The 21,603-nt window shown below is 38.4% G+C and overlaps 1 protein-coding gene across 2 annotated transcripts in view; it reads right to left on the bottom strand.

The window, feature by feature from the left end:
• The window catches only part of LOC128988364 (lysine-specific demethylase 3A-like), a 170,488-nt gene that overhangs the window by 17,047 nt on the left and 131,838 nt on the right, over window positions 1-21,603 (bottom strand). Inside the window, exons 8-10 of one of the 2 annotated variants that reach the window (XM_054409591.1) lie at window positions 7,881-8,814; window positions 2,865-3,054; window positions 1,658-1,753 (exon numbers count right to left, since the gene is read on the bottom strand). In XM_054409591.1, the coding sequence (XP_054265566.1) occupies window positions 1,658-1,753; window positions 2,865-3,054; window positions 7,881-8,814 (1,220 nt within the window). The remainder of the gene's footprint in view (window positions 1-1,657; window positions 1,754-2,864; window positions 3,055-7,880; window positions 8,815-21,603) is intronic. The other variant, XM_054409602.1, reaches the window with a different exon arrangement.

Raw genomic sequence — 21,603 nt, 5'->3', positions numbered from 1 at the left:
ACTTATTCATAAATTTTCCAGTATTTCTCTTGAGGGACTTTTACAATGCAAAACGGTTGGACCATCGACACCCCTTGAATAGTACGACAATAGTAGGTTAATTAAAAGTTGCAATTCATGCAACAAATACTGTATAAATTTGTATTAAATCAATGCCCTCCATTTGACTTTGGTTTTGGATTTGCTTATTACTTTAAAAATTAATTGCAATGAAACTACAATCACAAATACACATGTAAACCACAAAATTCCTCTTTTAGTACATGTAACCTTAATAATTTTACAACAACACATAATCTTACTAATATTATAAATGTGAAAGTTTGTGTGTTTGTTTGTTTGTTTGAGGTTCAATCACGCATAAACTACTAGATGGATTGGGCTGAAATTTCACATGATGATATCTCACATTCCCGATTAACATAAAGGCATATTCTTTCTTACCTTGAAAATTCTTTCGGGCTCCGCCCTAGTGGCTCTGTAGTTCCCCATGCTAACCTTATGAGTATTCATATTTAAAGGGAATTAAAGAGTTTAGTCAGCTGTTTCAACTAAAAAAGTTGGTTCTATGATATGCAAAAGCATTAAAAGATATAAGATTTACCAGCAGGGTGCAGCACTATAATTTTTTTTGCATTTTTATGAAAACAGTGAATTTTAACTAAGCAGCTACAAAAACCTGTGATATGCAATGAGAACAGTCAAAGTAGGATTGTTTACGGTTAAATTTGTTTTGAATTTCATTAATTATTTTAGATATTTTGAACATTTTAATTTATTTATTTGCCTCTATTGTTTAGGTGAAGTAGTGGAACATTATGGCTATGGTAGATGTGTAATACTATAGTATACCATAAATTTAAAGAAGCAAATTTTATCAAAATGTGTCCTCCCCCATTGCATACGCAAAGCTTATGAGTATAACTGTAATAAGCATTTTATACTTATATGCCAACACCGTACGAAGGACACACTCTGCTAGTTGTGTCATAAAAAAATGTTTATGTTAGCAAAATACTTTTGAAAAATAAGTAGGCTACAATTCATTTAACTACCGATTGAGCTGGTACCGGTTCTAAGAATTGAGAATCAATTTTTTGTCAGGAGCCAGAATGAGCACAAACTTGGAAAAATCGGTAAGACCTACTTGCTTTGAAAATTTTGAATTCATATATTTATATTTAAGGTTGCATTTAAGAGACCTGTGTATCCAAAGATTTAATCAAGATTTTGCAGTTTTATATCATTCTTAAAATAGACAAAAGCACTAGCAGCAATTGTTTGGTATAGATATGTTGAAGGACTACAAACACACAAACTGCAAAGAATGAAGGTTGAGGGTGTGGCCAATGAAGTTTTAACCCCAACGGATGTAATATTGCATATATCACAGAATGTTATTTGATTCAAGCAGTTTACTTTCTTTTTGCATTATTTCCTCTGCATCAAAGGGACAACTTTTCAGCTTTAAATGACTGCAATTATTTCCCCGAGTGGAATGTAATTGGCAAATATTTTACTACCGTAACATCTTTGCTAAACACATTCAGTCAGATTTTATTGAAATAATAAGTTTAAAATCCCCATACAAGTTCAAATGTTACACATCACATTCACTGCCATTCACATGAAATACAAAGTTCGTCTCAGTATTTACCCCTGAAATGGAGTTTTGAAGCTTCTCTGGCATTCTTGCACGGTCACCCCCCATTGCAGGAGTTAGGCTTATTGTAGAGTTCAATGTGTCCCAACCCTACAAAAATAACAGTTACTTAATTAAAACTCTAACAATTACAGTTTAAAATGTAATACTCTAACAATCCCACAATACTTGACCAATTAAACAATAAATGACCTTTGGAGGCTGAAAAAAGTGAATTTTGACTAAAGCTATAATTCAAACTAACTTTATGAGTTAATAGCAAAACACGGTAAAAATACAAAATTTTGAGTAAGTGAAGCAGTGAATATGATGCACAACAAGTAAACTATAACATGTATAAAGAAAAATGAGAGCCCTTTTTAACTAAATGTTACCTTTGTCTCTCATTTCGCCTGGCGGAAACGGGCGATATTTAACAAAGTGTCCGTAGCAAAGCTACTTAACTTAGACAATATTTAAAGCCAAGTCCCTTTAGTTTAGGATACTGAGTCAATTTAGAAGGCAAGAATAACAGGTTAGTTATTGCAACTCAGAGTAGAATGTTTCAAATGGAAGAATACATTTCATTGTGATTGTGTTGTGATCACCTAATTGTATACCAAAACGTGAAGAACAGGCCAATGCAGTCACTAGGCAGCAGACATGCCAGACAGGGGGAGGGTCACGTAGCTCAGCTTGCTGTATTGATCTGACTGAAGACCTTGTACTAGTACAACTACCCGAGCTGATCATGAGCTTAGTTCAATATGGAATGTCCACATCAAAAACAAATTAGTTAAAACAATAATTTGAAAACAGAATTAAAGTAAAAATAACCAACGTCATGTATTGTATAACATTCCGAAAGCACGTGGTTTTATATAACCAGTTCAAAGATTATTTGTATAAAATCTATACGAGATGTATGTAATAAGTACCATTCAGTGGTGGGTAAACACTTTTATCCATAGGAGGTTGAGACTTACAATCATAGATATGCAGAACTCACGGGCAATCCGATCCATTAAACACTATACACTATTTACGTCCAATACACAGTACACAACTGGACACAACACGACCATGTAAAAGTCTGATTCACTGACGAGCGTCGTGTGACGAGGGTATCATTATCAGTTAGCCCCGGGGGGAGGGAGGGGAGAGGAAGGGAAAGCAAGACCGGTTTGTAGGATACCTGACTCAAGGTCATGCAAGCCCTTACCTTAGCCTGGGCCAGTCGCAGCGACTCCTCAAAGTGTTTGTGGACCGCTTGCTCCGCTCGCTGTTTTTCCAGTCGCTCTCTCTCTATGCGGTCCCGTTCCTGCTTGTCTCTCTCCGTCTTTATCTCCCTCTCCCTTTCACGCTCCCTCTCCTTCTGCTTCTCCAACTCTCTCTCTTGTTCTCTGCGATCCCTGAGGAACACAAGTACTCATTACCGACACCTGACGACTGATGACTGACGAGTGATGATGAGTGCTTATGGCTACGTCTACCCGGACAGGCGCACACTGCACACTGGACTAGACTCTACCAACCACTCCACACTCCACTGTTTATCGACCCTAGCTAGCTCACCCCTCTACCCCACAACATGGCTGACCTTCCCCTCCTCAATATTTCTTCGATTACCTCACCTCGTACCACCACATTACGCCAATTATTCACCCTCCTTGGAAAGTTTACAAACGATCTGATAAACAAACCACGGTTTTGGAAAGTTGTTTTATTTTATGCTGATATTTGAATTTTTGTCGTTTTGTTTTGGCAAAAATGACTTTTAGTGAGATATTGCATAGTAGGGAAATTTAAATAAGACTTGGTGACCTTATAAAGTAAACAAGTTTAGGGTAGGGTAATCTTTGCCTGACACGCTATTTATGCTGACATGTGAATACATAATATACTTTACTTTTCACTTGTAATCAATAATTCTTATATTAAATAATAATCCTTAAAAGTTAAACTTAATACCGGTAGCAGTAAGTTCGAGCAGTTAACTCGAGCAGTAAGTTCAAATGCTGGCAATGAATCTCTGTATGGCATAATAGAAAGCAGTAATAATTTCTTATTTCTAACATTTCTAGTATTAATACTGTGTAGTGCCATCATTAAAATTATACTTACTGCCCATGAATTTCGATTCTCCTAATGTTACATATTGGCTATCTAATATATTACTGTAGAATGTATAGCCGCGAGAAAACGAGCGATTTCTAAATACAGTTATTTGGTTTCATCTACAATGAGAACTATTATCAATCTTATCGCCGTTCCAACAAAGGTTATCAATAAACGCTGATAGCTTTATCGCGGTCAGTCCATATTTGCAATTAATATGCAAGGCTTGACATGTTAACATTGATTTACACATAGTAACAGATTGCTTTATTTAATATTCCGAATGCTGGACATACACAAGCGCTAGCGCGCTATACCAAGGGGCGGGACTTCAATAAGTGATTACAAAAATATCTAACTAATACCTTAATTTAAACTATTATGCTATGCACCCAGATCGAAATTCGCTAGTTTAGATTATCTCAGCCTCTGATTTCGCCGATGTCGATGGCGTGTCTGGTTGCAGTCAATAGCCATTGTATTGAAATTAAAATGAAACGAAAAAAGTGAATTTATTGTTACCAAACTACAATAGTAGACCTCCACAAATAAACAAAATACCCAAAACTAAAGTTAACATAAAATAACATTTTTCTAAACAGTACCTACGGTAAAAACCTACGGCTGTACGGTAAAATTGGATACTGAAGTAGACGTCCCATCTACGAGATGGACCAGCTGTAGCCAATTTTTTGTTAAACATGAACGTAGTTGTGTGAGCCAGTCACAGAATGCGCTAGTGACTAAAACTCTATTTTCTACCTTATTTTTTGTAGCTGGCCAAGTTGCTGGTTCATAACAGTTGCTATAGCTCACAATAGGTAATTCCATTAGTTTGATTTGGTAAAAAAGATTGTGTATTCAACATAAATCAGTGATTTATTAGATCAGCACAATCTGTCGGTGGCTCACATCAACTACGACGATTTTGGTAAAAAAAAAACTGGCTACAAATTTAACACGAGGATGGAATGTCTAGGCAATATAAAAGAAAAATATAAAATCATTTACACTCCATGGTATTATTTTAGCGAATTTCCTATATAGGCAATAAGCTATTATTGTATGTCTCATGGCAAGACCTCAGGCCCGTGACCGATTTACTCCTTGTTAGCACGATAACTCTATTAAAAATGATCCGATTTTGACAAAATTAAGTACTGTAAAAACTTGAAAACCTACATTTTAATCAAACAAGTTCGCAAACCAGCATGATCGGACAAGGGGAGCGGGGTTTTGAGGGGGGTTTTATCGGGTAAAATAGGGTTTTCTCATTTTTGTCTCTCAAAATAAAGAATTTCTCTATTACTCTCTAAGTGTTTTCATTCGGCTATTGGTTACAGGGATATAAAATTCAAACCATTTTATTCTTATAGCGAGTAAATTAACTGTGGTAGTTTGCTTGTTTATGGATAGATTTTGATCAAACTTTGGCAAATTCGGTTATTTTTTACTAAGCTATTGACATTTGACTAAAACTCACTTTTATTACCCTCCCTGTAGCAGCAAACCTATAAGTACTCGTTAAACCTAATGGTATTTAAATGGTGAATAAATCTGACATGTTCGTAAATTTTAGATCTGTATCTGTTCGATCATTAAGAGCTATTTAACCTCAATCGGGTTAAAATAATTATCAAAAAGTAGCGTATTAAAATTACGTTTTCATAAACTGTTTTGGCTATTGTTTAAGATCTGAAGGTATGACGGTATGACATTCAACTGAAGTATCAGCGGTTAACTAGCAATCAACAACTAAACCGTTATAAAGAAAGTTGGTCAGCATCACTGGATCGTTGAAAGCAAACTCTAGAAATAAATTGAACTCTAGAGGTACGAATCACTAAAGGATATTACTTGTTTAATTACCATTCACAGGTGCGCTAGATAATAAACTTTTAAGTGCATCTCCACAGTAAAAATCGGTTAAGTAAGATGGCTGAAAAAAGGATGTTATAATTGAGTATATGGATCAGTATGTTTAACTATTTAATACAACCGGATGAAAAGTAAGTGGCAAAGATTGCTAATGAGGGGTTTTTTACATTCAATAATGAAATTAAAAATCACCGTAGAACGGGTCCACAAATTATTCGTTAACCACTAAAACTTTGTTAAAACAAAACCAAAGAAAGTTTATTTACTAATTTGAAAATGTAGCATGACAATAAGAAATCACAAAGTAGATACAATCTAAAAATCTTGAAAACAGCTTTATTTGTTTACAAGAGGATGGCGAACGCTTTATTATTACTTCAATGAACAATGAAAGTTTGAATTGTTATTTATGGACTACAGTAAGTACTTTTAACGAGAATGAAACTATTTACCCCCAGGAATGACAAGATTTGTTTACGTTTGTTCCACGTGAAGATGACCTTGTAGGGCCAAGTTCTGATTGAATATTTTCCAAGCGAGTACGATTTTAAACCTGGTGAATGTGAGTAGTGAGTGGTGAGTGGAGAGAATATACAGTAAAGCAGGGCAATGCACCAGCGGCAGTTTGGCACGAGGTGAGAGCTCGGCTGCCAAATGTGGTTTGGCAACATGGCTCCGCGCTCTTGAGTTGTTTGCAAATTTTCTGGCAGACTGCGGCGACAAGTACAAGCAGTTTAAAGGACTGGACGTCAGTATGCAAGGTTGCATTGCATAAAGTAACAAACTCAGTAGTGTACGTCATAGGCGTGTTGTTGTGGGCAGTAGTGTAGCCGATACAGAGAGTACTGTGTCAAAATAAAACGAGAATAAAGAATAGGTATAACATGTTTTTCCAAAATTGCCTTACCTATATATCCACCATTTAGTTTTTTGTGTTTTAAATGTACTGTATATAAAAAAAAAACTATTAAAGATGTCATTATGACAGTTGGTTTAGGCCGACAGTATTATGAAGTCAAAATAACTCTGTTACAATTAATTATCGATAAAAATGAAAACTTTTGGTTCTAAAATTGCGGCCATTTTAATTTTTACTACCTACTTAAATTACTTAAAATGGTTTGTTTTATGAAAAAAAAAATACCAAGAATACTCTTATAGAGTTTAAAATTTCCTATCAAACTAAACCAAGTTCAAAAAGATGGAAGTAATTAACACGATAAATGGGGTAGAAAATGTCTAAATGATAAGATGATATACCGTACATGATTTTACAAGTCGTTGTTCAATCAGCTGTTTCAATTCAAACAAACTTTTTTAACATTTTTTATGCAAGTAGCCTATAGATTTTATAAACGAGTGATCTTTACCATCGATGTAAAATAAATTACCGGTATTGTATTGTGTTTGCCAGGTTAAAATTTCCATCATAAATTTAAATTCCTCTGAAACATAACAAAAGCCAAAATTTGTTGTTAATAAAACGTGAGTTTCCTTTATATTGATTTTATAATCGAAATCAACTATACCGGTCCATCGGTACTTACTACAACAATATAAATGAGGTCTTACTGTAGTATTTACGTGATAGGCCCATTGTATACCATAATGTTTTTAAAAGTATATTAATATGTCTAAAGAAGCTTCAACAGACTACAATGATCATTGGTTGGTGACAGCCAAGGGACGACAGGCGTAACTGCCAGCTCTATTATTGGAGAGGAACAATAAAACCAACAGGACAGTGGACACTGGGCACACCTGTCCTTTCATTCCTCAACTGAAGGCAGAGTCATGTATAAATCATATGACGTCATTTTATGACCCCCATTGAATTCTATCATTGTTTACTATTGCCATGGAAGTAGGGTACATACTTGTTAATTTTAATTGTCCTGTTACAAAAACTTAGAAAAGTACAAACACAGTATAGAACAAATAAAGTAAAATAATACCCAACGAGTACGCTTCGTTTATATTCTTCAATGGATGTGGTTGGTTGATATGCTACACACAAAATATCAAACTCCCAATAAATGCACGCCGCATACAGAATCGCCTTCCACGTACAGTATTTGCTTTGGAAACCGTCCAAATTCTTAGTTTCGTTAATAAATATTTGATTGATGTCGCATTTGAAAAACCAACGATGTAAAGAACTATGATGTGAAAAACTTACAATACAAGTGTTAATTTTTGAACAAAAGACGTAGCCTTCTACAGTATTGCTATGCTGACGTACCTGATTAGCCTGTCGTGGCGGTCCTGGGCGTAGGCACGCTCTCTCTGCTCCTGGAGCTCCTCCGCAGTAGGGTGGTGCGACAGCTGGCTCTGGGGATGATGGTACCTCGGCTTCCACAGCATGTCCACGTGAGGGGGGTACAGGTGGCTGCCGGGGGCCTGCAAGTGATGAAGGGGATGCGGCGCCATCAAGGGTGGTGGGTAGTGAGACGCTGGTGGCGGGGCTGGGGGGGCTGAGCCCCCGGGATGCGACATGAGCAGAGACTGATGCTGTACACTGTGGACGTGTCTCACGTCCGCAGGCTCTCGCCAGACCACTGGGGACGACGATTTGCCACTACCTCCACTGCGCGGTTCGTCGCTACTGCTCAAGGCGCTGCTGCGACTACCTGATCTTTCATCGCCACTTCCTGCGCTACGGAGACTGCTCACTCCGGAGTCCGAGCGGTCGTCGGAGAAGCGCAGAACGGCTGGGGTACTGTCACCGGCCAGCTCCATGGTCGGACCGTCATCGTCGACGCGTTCCGTCCGCTCACTGTCTGCGTCCACCTCCGCCGTAGGTTCCGTCTCCGTCACTCGCTCTTCTACAACACTCGCGCTCTCTGTCGGACACTCGTCGGCGACCTCCTCATCCTCCGCGACCACCACTTCCTCGCGCTCACTCTCGCCCGCCTTGTCCTCTTGGACCACTTCACTCGCGACCACTCCACTCAACTCTTTGTTCACTCGCCTCAGACAATCCTCTACGCGCACTTCCACTAGTCTCCGTAGTTTGCTGTTGTTCGCCTCTTCCAACACTTTCTTCTTGGCCGGCCTAGGTTCTACGGAGCGCTTCTTTTTCCCCTTGTTCTCTAAGTCCTCTTTACTCCTGGTGATCGGCTTGACTCCATTGTTCCTCCGTCTCGTTCGAGGCTTCTTCTTACTGTCCGGCTTATCTGTAACAGAGAGGTGGATATGAGTAACTGGTCCTATGAATGTGTAAAACATCACAAGTAGCATGCAAGAAGACCGGTAGTTGGCAGTGGTCCAGTTGGCGAGGACGCTACTCAGGGCCTTGGTTTGGATATGTGTCGACGCACGCACTTCCGGTATACCACGTGACGTGACGTGTCAGCAGTCTACAGTGAACACGCCAGACCGGAAACGTACAACACCAACACCGCGAATAGCAATCGGCAATACGAGAGTAGCCGATACAATAAATGCAAATACAATTGTATAACAGACCGTTATAGCCCATTGTCATTCGTATGCAGTAAAATATTTTAGTGCCAATTTGGTTCGGCTTATTATTTTTCCAGTAGCTCGCGAATGGAGGTAAACTGAGAAAATTGTAGGCTTATGGATAGATATTGTGGATTTGAAAAAAACTATGCGTTATGCATTACAAAACCTAATTTTGATGAATTTATCTTTTTAATTCATGTCACTTCATGTTAACAATATTTGTGTGTGTTTTTTTTTTTCAGTTTCTTATATAGGCCTACTATACAAAGCAGACAGCCAAAAATGTTTTGTTCTTTTTCATAAGTTCTTCAGTTTCGGCTTCTGTCAAAAATAATCCTTATAAATAATTAAGGAGTGATGGCATCTACGTGTAGGCTGATTGAATGAATGCGTATAAATCCCTTACACCAAAACGCTGATATTGTTACAAATCTCGAACATAATTACAAGTCTATGATCAGCAAATGTGTTGTTTTCAAGTGTTGCATCCCTACACGTTGGTCAGTCAGAGAATCGTCTAGTCGTCTATAATGAGGCTAGTGGACGGCAGCCAAGAGAATGAAAATCAATAGCGGATTGGGAAGTCTGTTGACTTGGCTGGCAAGCGAGCGCTGGGGAATACCTCTGGCATCACCACCGTCCAACTCCAACACACTTTGTCAACGTGGCACTCGCTGTTCGCTACACTCAATATATTATAGCAGCAGATCCACTAACAAAGAAAATATAGGCCTACACAAATATGTGTTAAGCATGTTGTAACAGTTTTGAATGCAAATATCTTTGGCCATGTGGCTGGTGTAAATCTGATAAAAATAAAATGATTTGCAGGAACAGCAGTCCTATTGTCACAGAGTTCACAAATATAGCTCCATAATCCAAGTCCGGTTCTATGGGTCGTGCCAAGCCACCAGGTAGGTAAAGGGCAACCGTCCACAATGAGTCCCAGGCCAAGAACATTTCTATAGAACTAACGGTCCTCTCGTGACGTCATCTATTGTGAATCGAATGAACAACAACCGAGGGTAGCGAGAGGCAAAAAATGTAAATAAACCAGACTCTCCCAACCCACTCACAGCCACAGTGATGCATCATCTAGAAAACTAGCAACGTATGGTAATGATTACACACACATTAACTAGGAATCTAATAAATGTCTCAATTATTACCGAAAGAAATTGAGGAAAGTTACATTTATTAAACTATCGTCTATGGTCACACTCCCTAGTTTTGATTAGTCTTAAATAAAAGAATGACAATCACACACCAATTAGATCAAAATGCGATGGACCAATTTTACAAGTGTATTTAAATCGTAAAGTGAAAAGTAACAACAAATACGGACTATTAAGATTACGGCAAAAATACAGCGAGAGATGGGGCGAAACGAATGGGTCACAAATCGCAAGGGGGCCGATTACCATACCACGATGGTAGCGGGGCGGCGGGCGGGGGCAACGGAAGTATTACCATACAAGAAGACTGCACGCGGCTCACATCATGTGGAACAATGGCCTGTTTGAATACCCCAATTAGACCAATTGGTCTGGGCTACAGCTACAGCGCGGCGCGGTCCTCGACCTCTGGCAAGGTCAATCTTCGACACCAAGTCACTACAACTAGGAGACTTATATACGACGACGATAAGTAATGAATTAATGAGGTGGCCTATCTTTGTTACGTACTAACTAGGATTAGCTCTAGCTGGACTTTCAATATTCAAGAACAGCTGAAACCTGTTTCAAACCATCAAGATCGAACCATTCTGATAACGATAACTAGGTGCCCTGATATACATGGAACCTTCCTTCAATGCTACACCCTGTTTCGACCTTCGGCAAAAGTGATTAGGCTATATTTTATGTTTGTAGAACCTGGTTCTAGATAAGGCAGATCAGATGTCTAGTTCTCTTGGCTAAGTATATCTACTATATCGACTGTCTCGTTTTAATTAATGCAACATATTGCGAAAGGAGAGAAAGAATGCTCACGATAAATAAATAATGAAAACATATTTCCAAGAAGGCAAGCCAAAGCTGACACAAGAACTAGTTTGACCGGCGATAAGGAATGGCAAACAACGTCATGTAGTAAAACTTAATCCGGACCCTTTCGCGGCCCACAAAAACTGGAAACTGGGGCTATGAACAGCCGGAAGGGGGGGGGTGCGGCGCCGCGCCAGATGTCAGATGGACTCACAGATAGGCGACACCGCCTGAATAAAACATGAGCCAGGGAGGGGAGAGGTTATTTAATCCAGACAAACCGGTCCGAGTGGGAGAGCTCCTTCCGCCAGCCTAGTTTACATACTCATTAGATTAGATCCTTTCTTGCTTGTTGACCGGCATCGGCATTCCGACCATCAACCATCATACACCTCAGACAATATGGCAGCCTGTAATACACTTCATTGTACAGGGACTGTGCCATTGTCATTGTACAACTTTCTCCACGTCACCACCTAGCTTGTCCCTCCATTAGTCACACTTTTTGTTGCTGGGACTAATTTCCCGAGGAAACTCGATTTTGCAGACCGTAGCCGAGGTATAACTGACAGACCTTCAAAGCAATTTTCAGCGGTCTATAAATTGACATTTCCGCGTAATAAGCTTGACTTACAATACAGCCTAGATGAGATCGTGATCGTGCCAATCGAGTAATTTATAATCATTTTTCTACATTGATAAATAATCAATGCAAAGCTAAATAATGAATTGTCCCCGTCGTGTGTCGTTTATATTGGTAAACCACATCATACAGCACTCCGCAAACAGCGGAAATCGTTGTAGATGACCAAGTAAAACCTTATGCCAAAAACTGTTTCTTATGACGGTGATCTAAAGACAGCTACAGTTTCCATAAACTAGTTTTGTAAGATAACTGTTGTTAGAGAATAATAGCGGATGTGTTTTGAGGATATGACGGTTATTTTATTGGGGAAGGTCCTTCCTTGCCTATATCTAGAGGCAAATGTGAAGAGTTTGTGTAACGACGTGCGACATTTCTGATGCAACAGCACACCTTGATCAATAGCACAAGTTCGTGTGACTCACAGTCACAGCAGGCGTGAGAGGCGAATCTCTGCCAGTTATTTTAATGGACTTGGACGGACGCCAGTTAGCCTGATTGTTGACAGCTAGCCCTCAGTGTGCTACTGCCTCTGACGCCCATACATTATGTTACTGTGCTATGTATAAAGGCACTGGCACCCGGCCAGTGCAACGAGAGAGCCACGTGCTTTCAAATCTACATCAAACAACGCTGCTGAGAAACATAGCGCACAAGTGATATAAACAAAGCAGCGCTAGCGCTGAACAATTTAGTCGAACGGTCGACTCGGCCTTCTATTTTATACGCCCCATATCCCACCTTGAATGCGCGAGTGTTTCCACAACCGAATCATCCTTGAATTCGTACAAGACCATTGGGCATGACGGTCCAATTGTGGTTCATTAGGAAGTCGACAGGGAAAACATCCCACAGTTGGCAAATTAGCGAAACCGACAACAGAACGATGAGAAGGGAAGCAACGCCGAACAAACGACGGAAGTGTGAGGGCTCTGGGAGAATGTCTAAACGGACGTTTCAAGGCTTGGCAGACGATATGGTTACGCAACGTGACGCGGGCATTGTAGTAAAACACTGTGCACAGACGATATGGTAATAAATAGCCTTAGGCCTACTTGAATCTTGAAATCAAACATTATAGTCGGCTAGTTATTGTTTTAGGCCTACATTCATGCTAAAACCACCTCATAACTTATTATTTCAAACATACTACAGCATATAAAGTTCCAAAGAGGTAAATGGTCGCCTGCGGTCCAATCCATCAATTACAATTACAACCTACAACAATATTCTGATTGTTGCAATCTCATTTAGGCCAACTGGGCAATTGCGTGTCTAAATTTAAACATTTAGGCTAATTTGTTTTGTTTGTTATCAAACTAACCGCTGACTAATAACGCCTGATGCTCTCACAGTTCATTGAGATGACTAGTAACTTATGGGACAATCGTAAACAAGTATAGAACTTTAAGCCAATTCCTTCAGAACACGTCATTACTTAAGCTCGATTAAAATCAACCTCATGAATTACAGACAAAAAAAGGAAAGATTATACAAACCACATTAAAAATATATCTCTGCCTCAAAACTAGGTAGGCTATATGAATGACTACCGGAGGAAGAAAACTGCAGATTAGAGCAAACAAGGCAAAGTAAGCACTTGTTCGACTTCCATAAGTTTTGAACTGAACAAAGTCGGCAAGCAGAAAGTTGCACGGGCAAACTTTGTTGTCGAGCAAAAGTTTCTGTTCCTTTATCCTGTAATCCGGTATGATAAAACATTTCAGTGGAAAGGGCGATTAAATGGGGAGAGAAGCGGGGGAAAGGACAATCAATTGGGAACAACGGGGGCAGACAATACGAGAGAATGGGGGAGGGACGGTGTGGCGTCTAAAAATAACCCTCCCCTACAGCGAGGCATTTCTCCCCGCCTCCCCCGCGACGGAATGCAGTTGGCCCACTTACATTACGTGACTGGCTGTTTGTGTATACACTGATTGACGTACACAAGGGAGAAGATCCGTAAATAATTGAACAAAGTTATAAAACAAAAAGTTATAAAAGAATTTGTGATTTACATTATAGCAATCAGGATCATAGGCTAGTGTATTTCGTGGTTCGTCCTCATTGTTACTTTCGGAATACTGTAGGCCTACGATCTATATATCCCTTTATTTTCAAGTAGGCCTACTGTACGGTAATTATAACTGCGATAACAAACTACGATACGACCAGAATCTGCTTGGACTACGATAGGAAGATTGAAATTAGTAGATACCGTACTTTCAATTCGTTAGCATTACCAACCTTGGCACTAATGTAAGCTATGCAGCACAAACAGCAGCACTAATGCAAGATTGTCACGAAACGTGACATGCTCCTTTAGGCTGCAGTTTTAAAACTGAAGTGCAACAGTTCCCGTAGACTATTAGATGTTATTAAAATATCGCTGAAACTAGATTAAAGTCTGTAGTGGAATGGAGGTAACAATAGTCACGGTTTGACCCCGGTATAACAATAGAAGAATGATAGGTCTATTATTTGCCCAGAGAATAGAGAGCGACTATTGTTGAAGGCATGGCGACGACGAGAGTGTAGGGCAGCAACTAGCGTGAACGTGGCAACATGGAGACTGGAGAGGTGAGACACCACAATGCAATGGTTACGGAGCATAACTAGAGCGCAGTGTTCAAATTGAATACCAAGGTGAGTAGAGAGTTAACTGATTAGTAAAGTAACAACTAAAACTTAAGTGGATGTTCACCCCACACTGGCGAAGGCACACCTTTAAAACAGTAATTAATTGATACAATGTAGAAATAAATATCGCCAACAGTGATTGGAAATAAGTTAAAGCTAGTGATAGTGAAAACAAGTTAACAAAGGTAATAGCTAACAGACAAAAAACTATATAAAAACCTCATGATGTTGAAGCGAGGCACCACGCGATGACCTTCAGTACCAGCTTGAAAGTCACTGCACACTAGCACAATATCCTCACTGTATCGCGAACAAAAACCAGATACGTGGAAACAGTTACCCTCACGCCAACTGCACTTCGAGCTGAGAAAGATGACAGGTAAAAAGTCCGAAAATGAGTAAATGAGTCTTTTTTTGATAGTAACGACACATCCACGCGCTGTCGTGGCAGACAAAGGACTGACTGAAAGCAGGCGCGACCCCTCCCCCCTCCCTACAACACGCCACGCCACCTCATTTAAAAAACAGCAACAAGTGAGCTTGCTCTGGCGCGGCGATGACGGTGTCTTCTCCCATGTACTGCGCGAAATACCTACAGTACCACAAATCTTGGCTGTGTCAGGGGTAGACAGAGATCAACAAAATATTCACATTGTATCCGACTCGGATTACCGTTTGCATTGCATACAGGGCTATTTTCTTCTAATCTATTCGTTTAGCAATGTAGTTTAAAATGCTGTTTAAAATTGATTTTGATGGGATACGTGTTACGTGATCTACACTTATGGTTTTCTGTAACTGTTCTAAGGTTTTACTAAATACTAACAAGCTTTGTTAAATACCAGTGCAACCTTGATAACACATAATAGTGCTAAAAACTAACAACGAAATTGCAATATACATTGTGTAACACTCAATGCCGTTGGTATGCGAAAAAGAAAAAGTTCAAACACAAAGATGTGCAAATAAATAATAACAAAACCGGTTGTACAGGAAACTGCGAGATGGCAGCGCAGGAAGAGGGCAAGGGTCAGGTGAGCCGACTACGGGCGAAGGTCAACTGGGACTTGGTCATACCAGAACAATGGCAACTCTACCCTGCATTCTGCCGTACAAGTTGGGCTTTTGACGTATCAAAAACAGCATTTATACAGAATTCGCATGACAAAAAGGTTCTGTAATAGGGAAAAAAGCAAAACTGATTATCGTTCTATAAGAGCGTATTATAACAAAGTCTTCTCAAACGTGTCACGTAACAGCTGTAGCTACAAAGAAAGTGCTAATAACAGAGAATCTGTCAGATAAGAATAATCACTCAGTTATTTTGACATAAGATCACGTGATGACAGCGATAAGACTGCATAATGTACAGATTGGAGTGGGGAAGGGGAAAACAAGATGGCGGCCAACGGTGCTTCCGTGCAGCGGTCACAGATAATCAATCGTGATCTGCAATTGTAGGCTATACCATACTGAATACAGCATTGGTTACGACGCGATGTGACAGTTTCAATGTTGGTGGTTTGAATAAAACGCTGTTTAAAATTTGAGTGAACTTTGACCACGTTATCATTTATTGTCCTTGAGTATGCGGTTATCACAAGAAAGATTACTAATTGGTTTCTGTTTAGTAAGGAAACCTGTAACTTGACGGTTAGACATGTTGAATTTGTTCCAGGACGTTTCGCAATACAAAATACAAAGTTGGTTGTTTCAAGTTTGAAACAACCAACTACATATTACTATTATTGTAGAAATATGGTGTTCAAACCAAGCCTTACAGTTAAAGAATTATGAAATAAAATCTTTTCAGGTTATTCGATTCTAAAGTCACCACGAATGAGATGGTAAAATTACAGTATAGGAATAGGCGATATGAAGAAGTTTCATAAGACCACTATTAAGGTTGCATAAGCCAAAAGGCTATTGAATTGATCATTAAATTGAATGAGGAGATAAGTTTTAACATCCTCAGAACAGTGGAGGTATTATCTTGGAAAGACCAACGTGATTGTGTTATCTACCAAAATAAGCTAACGACAAACTGTGAGCAAGATCTATTTTTAACACAAAACTAAATCTGGTCAGTTGGCATTTAGGACAATGTACAATTGGAACCAGTGTACAGTTAGGTATCACAAAAAGCTAGAATAAAATAAATGCATTTCAATGTGAGTAGGGGAAAATTTTCAATCTAATTCACAAGGGACATTTTTTAGACTTTACGTACAAATCATTTGAATAACCCGGATCTGAATCTTTCTTCAATCTATTGTAAAAGGAGGTCATTAAAGCAGTGCCGCAATATCGATATTTAAAGTTAGATTCCTAAATCGTCACCCCTCTACTTAGACTAATGAGGTGTGATAAAAGAATAACAACAAACGAGCCATTCTCACTGCCGGGTAGACGAACTGGCAACGTCGCAGTCGCACACAAATGTCACTGCAAGGGAGAGAGAGGCGAGGCGAGTACAACTTGACAACGCCGCACGCCACCAGACCGTATCTACCGTTGCCTCCTTCCGACCGACCATTATGTGGATAATGTCATCGATATTGTATCCCGTCGGAGTTGAATATACTCGTAGTTGCCTAGACTTAGGACGCAATCAAAGTAGAGATACAACTAAACGTGCGGTAACGTTGTGTATCGTACAACCAAGATTAAAGGGGTTACGTTTTACCCTTACCCAATAACCCTCGTCTTCAAGTCACTACTGTAGACATTATTTGCAGTATGTTATGCAACAAGGACTAGTCATAAGGGATACAGCAAAACGGCAAGATCGCAAACTGATTGAGATTTGGTCGAACGTCGAAGACTAAACTAGAGCCATGGTTGTTGTGCAACGGAGAAAAGTAGAAAGCAAGGATCAATGACTTTCTCTGGCCTGACCGTCACCATCAGCTAGACGTGATCCGCGGAACCTTGGACGTCCCGTCGCCGTCACGACTCGAACCATCACGCCTCTCCTCTATCACCAAGGGCAAATCTATTCCACGCAAATGGTTTGAGGTATTTTGGGATTGATCAGACCGCACAGTTTGAATATTTTAGTAATTGATAGTACCTGCATCCAACATTGGGATATGTTTAAGCTACGCAGCCTTTTTGCAGATAAAATTCCAGCACATAGGACTGCAAATTATTTTGGTTTTTGCCTGAATATGGAGGGAGGAGGGGGAGGGGCCGCCCCAAACAGCCAGCTGCGTATGTGCACCTGCCGGCACAAAACACACCCATTCATCTACTTCCACCTTCTAGGCTACTTCTACCGGTTGTAGGTCAGAGGGTCCCAGGGTTACCCAGACAAGGGTCGGTCGTAAAATATTTGAGCGAGTGTGGTCACAGGGTCCCAGGGTTACCCCTCATTAGCGCTGGGACTCTCTGGCAACGCCAGCCAAGAGAGGATTTAACGCGCAGGTCACTGAAATACCCTACATGTGGGGTTACTGTTGGAAATAAATTATTTTGCGTTTCAGTTGCATTACAACCTTTACTATATGCACAATTTACTATGGAGGTAAAACTCGATGTACTACTAGTTTCAATGAATATATCTTTGGTTTATGTATTTTAATCAGCCTTGTTGAAATATCATAATTAATAACTTCATTGAGGTTTAAATCTATCTTCCAATGAAAATCTATTAAAAGACTGGAAAAATGCAAAAGAGAATTATAAACAATCAACTATGAATAAAAGACCAATGTAACAACTGATACACTGTACTATATCTACACAATAATATCATACAAAGATCTAAAGGGGTCTGCTGTGGGTATGCTAATGTAATATTTCATGTCATTTCATTCATTATTTAGTATTAAATTTTTTTTAATGTTAACTTTTATTCATACACCTAATAATCACTCCTCAGAAAGGCTGCCCTAATATTCATTTTCCTAATTTATATAATTTCATAAATATGTTCAATTAATCATTAAAAATAGTCATTCCATAGCCTATATTTTTTTTTTACAAAGCCCACAACCTAATTATTTATTAAATATGTAAGAGAATTGCAATACATCAAAATTTCATATAATATCATTTCAAAATTAGTCCTTAGGGAATAAAAATTTAAGAAGCAGTGAAAGTGATCCCATGTGTTCAACAATAAGTGATGTGAACATTGAGATTGAGAGAGAAGGAAGCCATTGAGAAGTTGAAATTGTTAGAAGAAGGAGTCAAAATTTTACTTAAATCAAATTCATTCATCAAGAAGACCAGTTTCAAGTTATATCACAGTAGCCTAAGCCTCAAGAGGACTCAACTCAATCATTATCTTCAAAATTAAGTATAAACTTTTCTTTAAACTCTTTTAAATTTTGTGCTAATTGGACTTACCTTTTGGACAACACCAAAATTAGATTTTCCATTGTTGAGATTGTGTAAGTTTAACAGCTTAATTAGGCCTATTTGGACACTATCAAATTTATTCATTCTTAGCATTCAAGCCAGCACGACACCCTACCCTGAGATATATCACATCTAAATTATTTGAACCTTCAAGTTATTATTCAAATTTACCTTTTATTTCAATTTAATTTCAACCCCACACACCATTGTCAATCCTTTCATTGTAACGTCAAGCCTTTTCTCATTGCATGTTAATTGTTCATTTGTTTAAATAAAACACCTTTTGTAATTCATATCTTTGTTAACTTATTAAATTTAAACATTTATAGAATAGGCCAAGCCTAAATGAATATTATAAGGTGAGTTTACACTAATCAAGTACGTAAAAACTAACAAAAATGAAGTTACCATACCTCGGATCTGTTTAGGACTGTTCATGCTTCGATATCGTCCGATAGTTAAATCAACATCGTTTTCTAGTTCTATTTCTTTCAGGTAAATGAATAGAACACTTCTATATTTTGAGGTGAAACACGATCATATGCGTAAAAATGTGAAGGCCGAGTGACTTGTCACCTAAATACTGGAATCTAAGAAATTCGAACGGATTAACGGAGCTTGTTTTTGCATTGTTCACTCAAATTCCATTTACCTTTCCAAGTGCTGACCTATGTTTCTGAATTAGCTTGAATTCAACAATAAGTCGAATACTTTGTTATAAACGGACCAAACAACATTCTACAAGGTATTTCCATCACCTTTCCCAGTACTAGGTATTGATGGCATTTTACTGAATAAACATTAAGGCTACTGGATTTATTGTTTGAATACAATCAAGAGAAATAATTCAGTTATTTTTCAATGTTCGTATAGTTAATTATAATTTAAAAGATGTGTTAAAAGTTATAATTGCTATAGCCTAATTTATAGGTAGGCCTACAACTTAGCTTGCTTAGGGTAGATATATTATACACGCATTTATACTAAAAAGTAAATTAGGTAGTAGTTAATATTACAAAGACTACTTGAATAAAAATATTTTTTTAAAAGCCTTTAACTATAAAATTTGTCATACCTTGGTATTTGATAATGTAGAGTGTTTAACCTCTTTTTAATCTTAAAGTTGGAGATTTTTCAAAATTAAAAATTAACACAAAATGCTTTTACTGAAAGTTGTCTTAAAGAGTAGCTAAAAATGTGCTTGATAATAAATTTGGCGCCGTTGCGTTCAGTAGCTATACGGTATTTGACTTCAAAGTCCTTTTATAAACGTTTTGGTCCACCCTGTAAATACTGTTAGAGACAATTTATTTTTATTAGCACCAAAATGATTGGGGTGATTAGATCTTTAAATGAATATATCACACTACACATATGCATTTGAAAACCTTTCAAAAAGCGCCTCTACGAATCGGGCCTTTTTAGTGCATTTTTCTGTATTGAAAATAATCTATATATTAATTTGAAACTGTTTTTCTTTGTCACAGCTATTTTGAGAGAACGGCTGGGCGTAGAAACTCGGTAGAGGTGTCTAAAGAAAGGTCTTGGTCTGTAGATGAGCCATCAAAAGAGAAAAATGGTGAATTCCCTTGGGGCTCTGCCCCAGTGGCCTTTGAATTCCCATCCCATGTTATTCTTATGGAGGAAAACGGGGTTTTTGTCATAGCTAATTTGAGAGAACGGCTGGGCGTAGAAACTTGGTAGGGGTCTCTAAAGAAAGGTCTTGGTCTGTAGATGAGCCATCAAAAGAGGAACGAGGTCAATTCCCTTGGGGCTCTGCCCCAGAAGCCTTTAAAGTTGCCTCCAGATTTGTTTACATTACGACCATATGCATAATTCTACACTACTTTTTAATGAAACAGCTGTTAATATTTAAATTCTGATTTATTGAATTTGTCAAAATGAAGTAGGCCTACAGTATTTGCAATGGGTTTTTTTCTGATTTTAAAATGGATTTTCTTCTGCATCGTGTCATGTTTTGCAATATAATGTTCTATTACCAAATCAGTGGAAAATCCTATCATCACAGTAACTCTTTTCTTTTGGAGTTAACTTATATCTATTGTATGGGTTGGTTTCTGCCTTTTTTACCACTTCTTGGAGATTGTACGTAGGTGTTATTCGTTGGCATATTGCATCTGTAGACGAAACTTGGGTTGGTGTATAGAATGGAAAAGAGTGAGAAATCCTGGACAATTTGATATAGGCTAAAAATAAAACTGAATTAACACTGTTCTACATTTCTTATGCAATCATTGAAATAACCGATTTGCAAACAATGGAAACATAGAAAAAGTCATAGAACACAACCAGGTAGAAGAAATAGAAATAATGTTTTTTTTTTCATTTATAATCGTTATCATAGACAACCTAATGCGACTATAAGAGGGAAAAATTTGTAGAAATACTAAAAAAACAAGATCAGCTTTTTGAAAAAAGATAAGATATTTACAAAATATTTTGATTATATCTAACTGTTGTGTAGATTGTGAGTATTTCCATAATCTTTGAGTCGCCTGTAATGCAATTGCTCGAATTCGAGCAACAGGTACACTAGTTGTATTGAATTTGGCATGGCAGAATTAGGGAGTAATGAGAACATAACCAGTGCAAACAACATAACAGATATGGAACGTTTTACAATTTTAAGTGACAATTCTTTGTTAAATAAATAGTGACTAAATTTACTAAGTTGATCGTGAAAGATAGAAATACACTGCCCCTTTCCAACATTTATCAAACCTGAACCTAATCCTTTCCAGGCGACTGCGGTCTGAGGGTCCCAGGATTAATGAGGGGTCGGCCTGGGACCCTGTGGCAACGCTCACCAAGGCAGGCAAAGGATTTTTAGGTAGATTTTGAGG

This window comes from Macrosteles quadrilineatus, unplaced genomic scaffold (assembly GCF_028750875.1).
Source record: "Macrosteles quadrilineatus isolate MER2022 unplaced genomic scaffold, UCM_ALF_1.0 Scaffold_1__1_contigs__length_201487025, whole genome shotgun sequence".
NCBI lineage: Eukaryota > Metazoa > Arthropoda > Insecta > Hemiptera > Cicadellidae > Macrosteles > Macrosteles quadrilineatus.
Note: the sequence above shows the minus strand (reverse complement) of the source record. Positions and strands in the feature narration are given on the sequence as shown.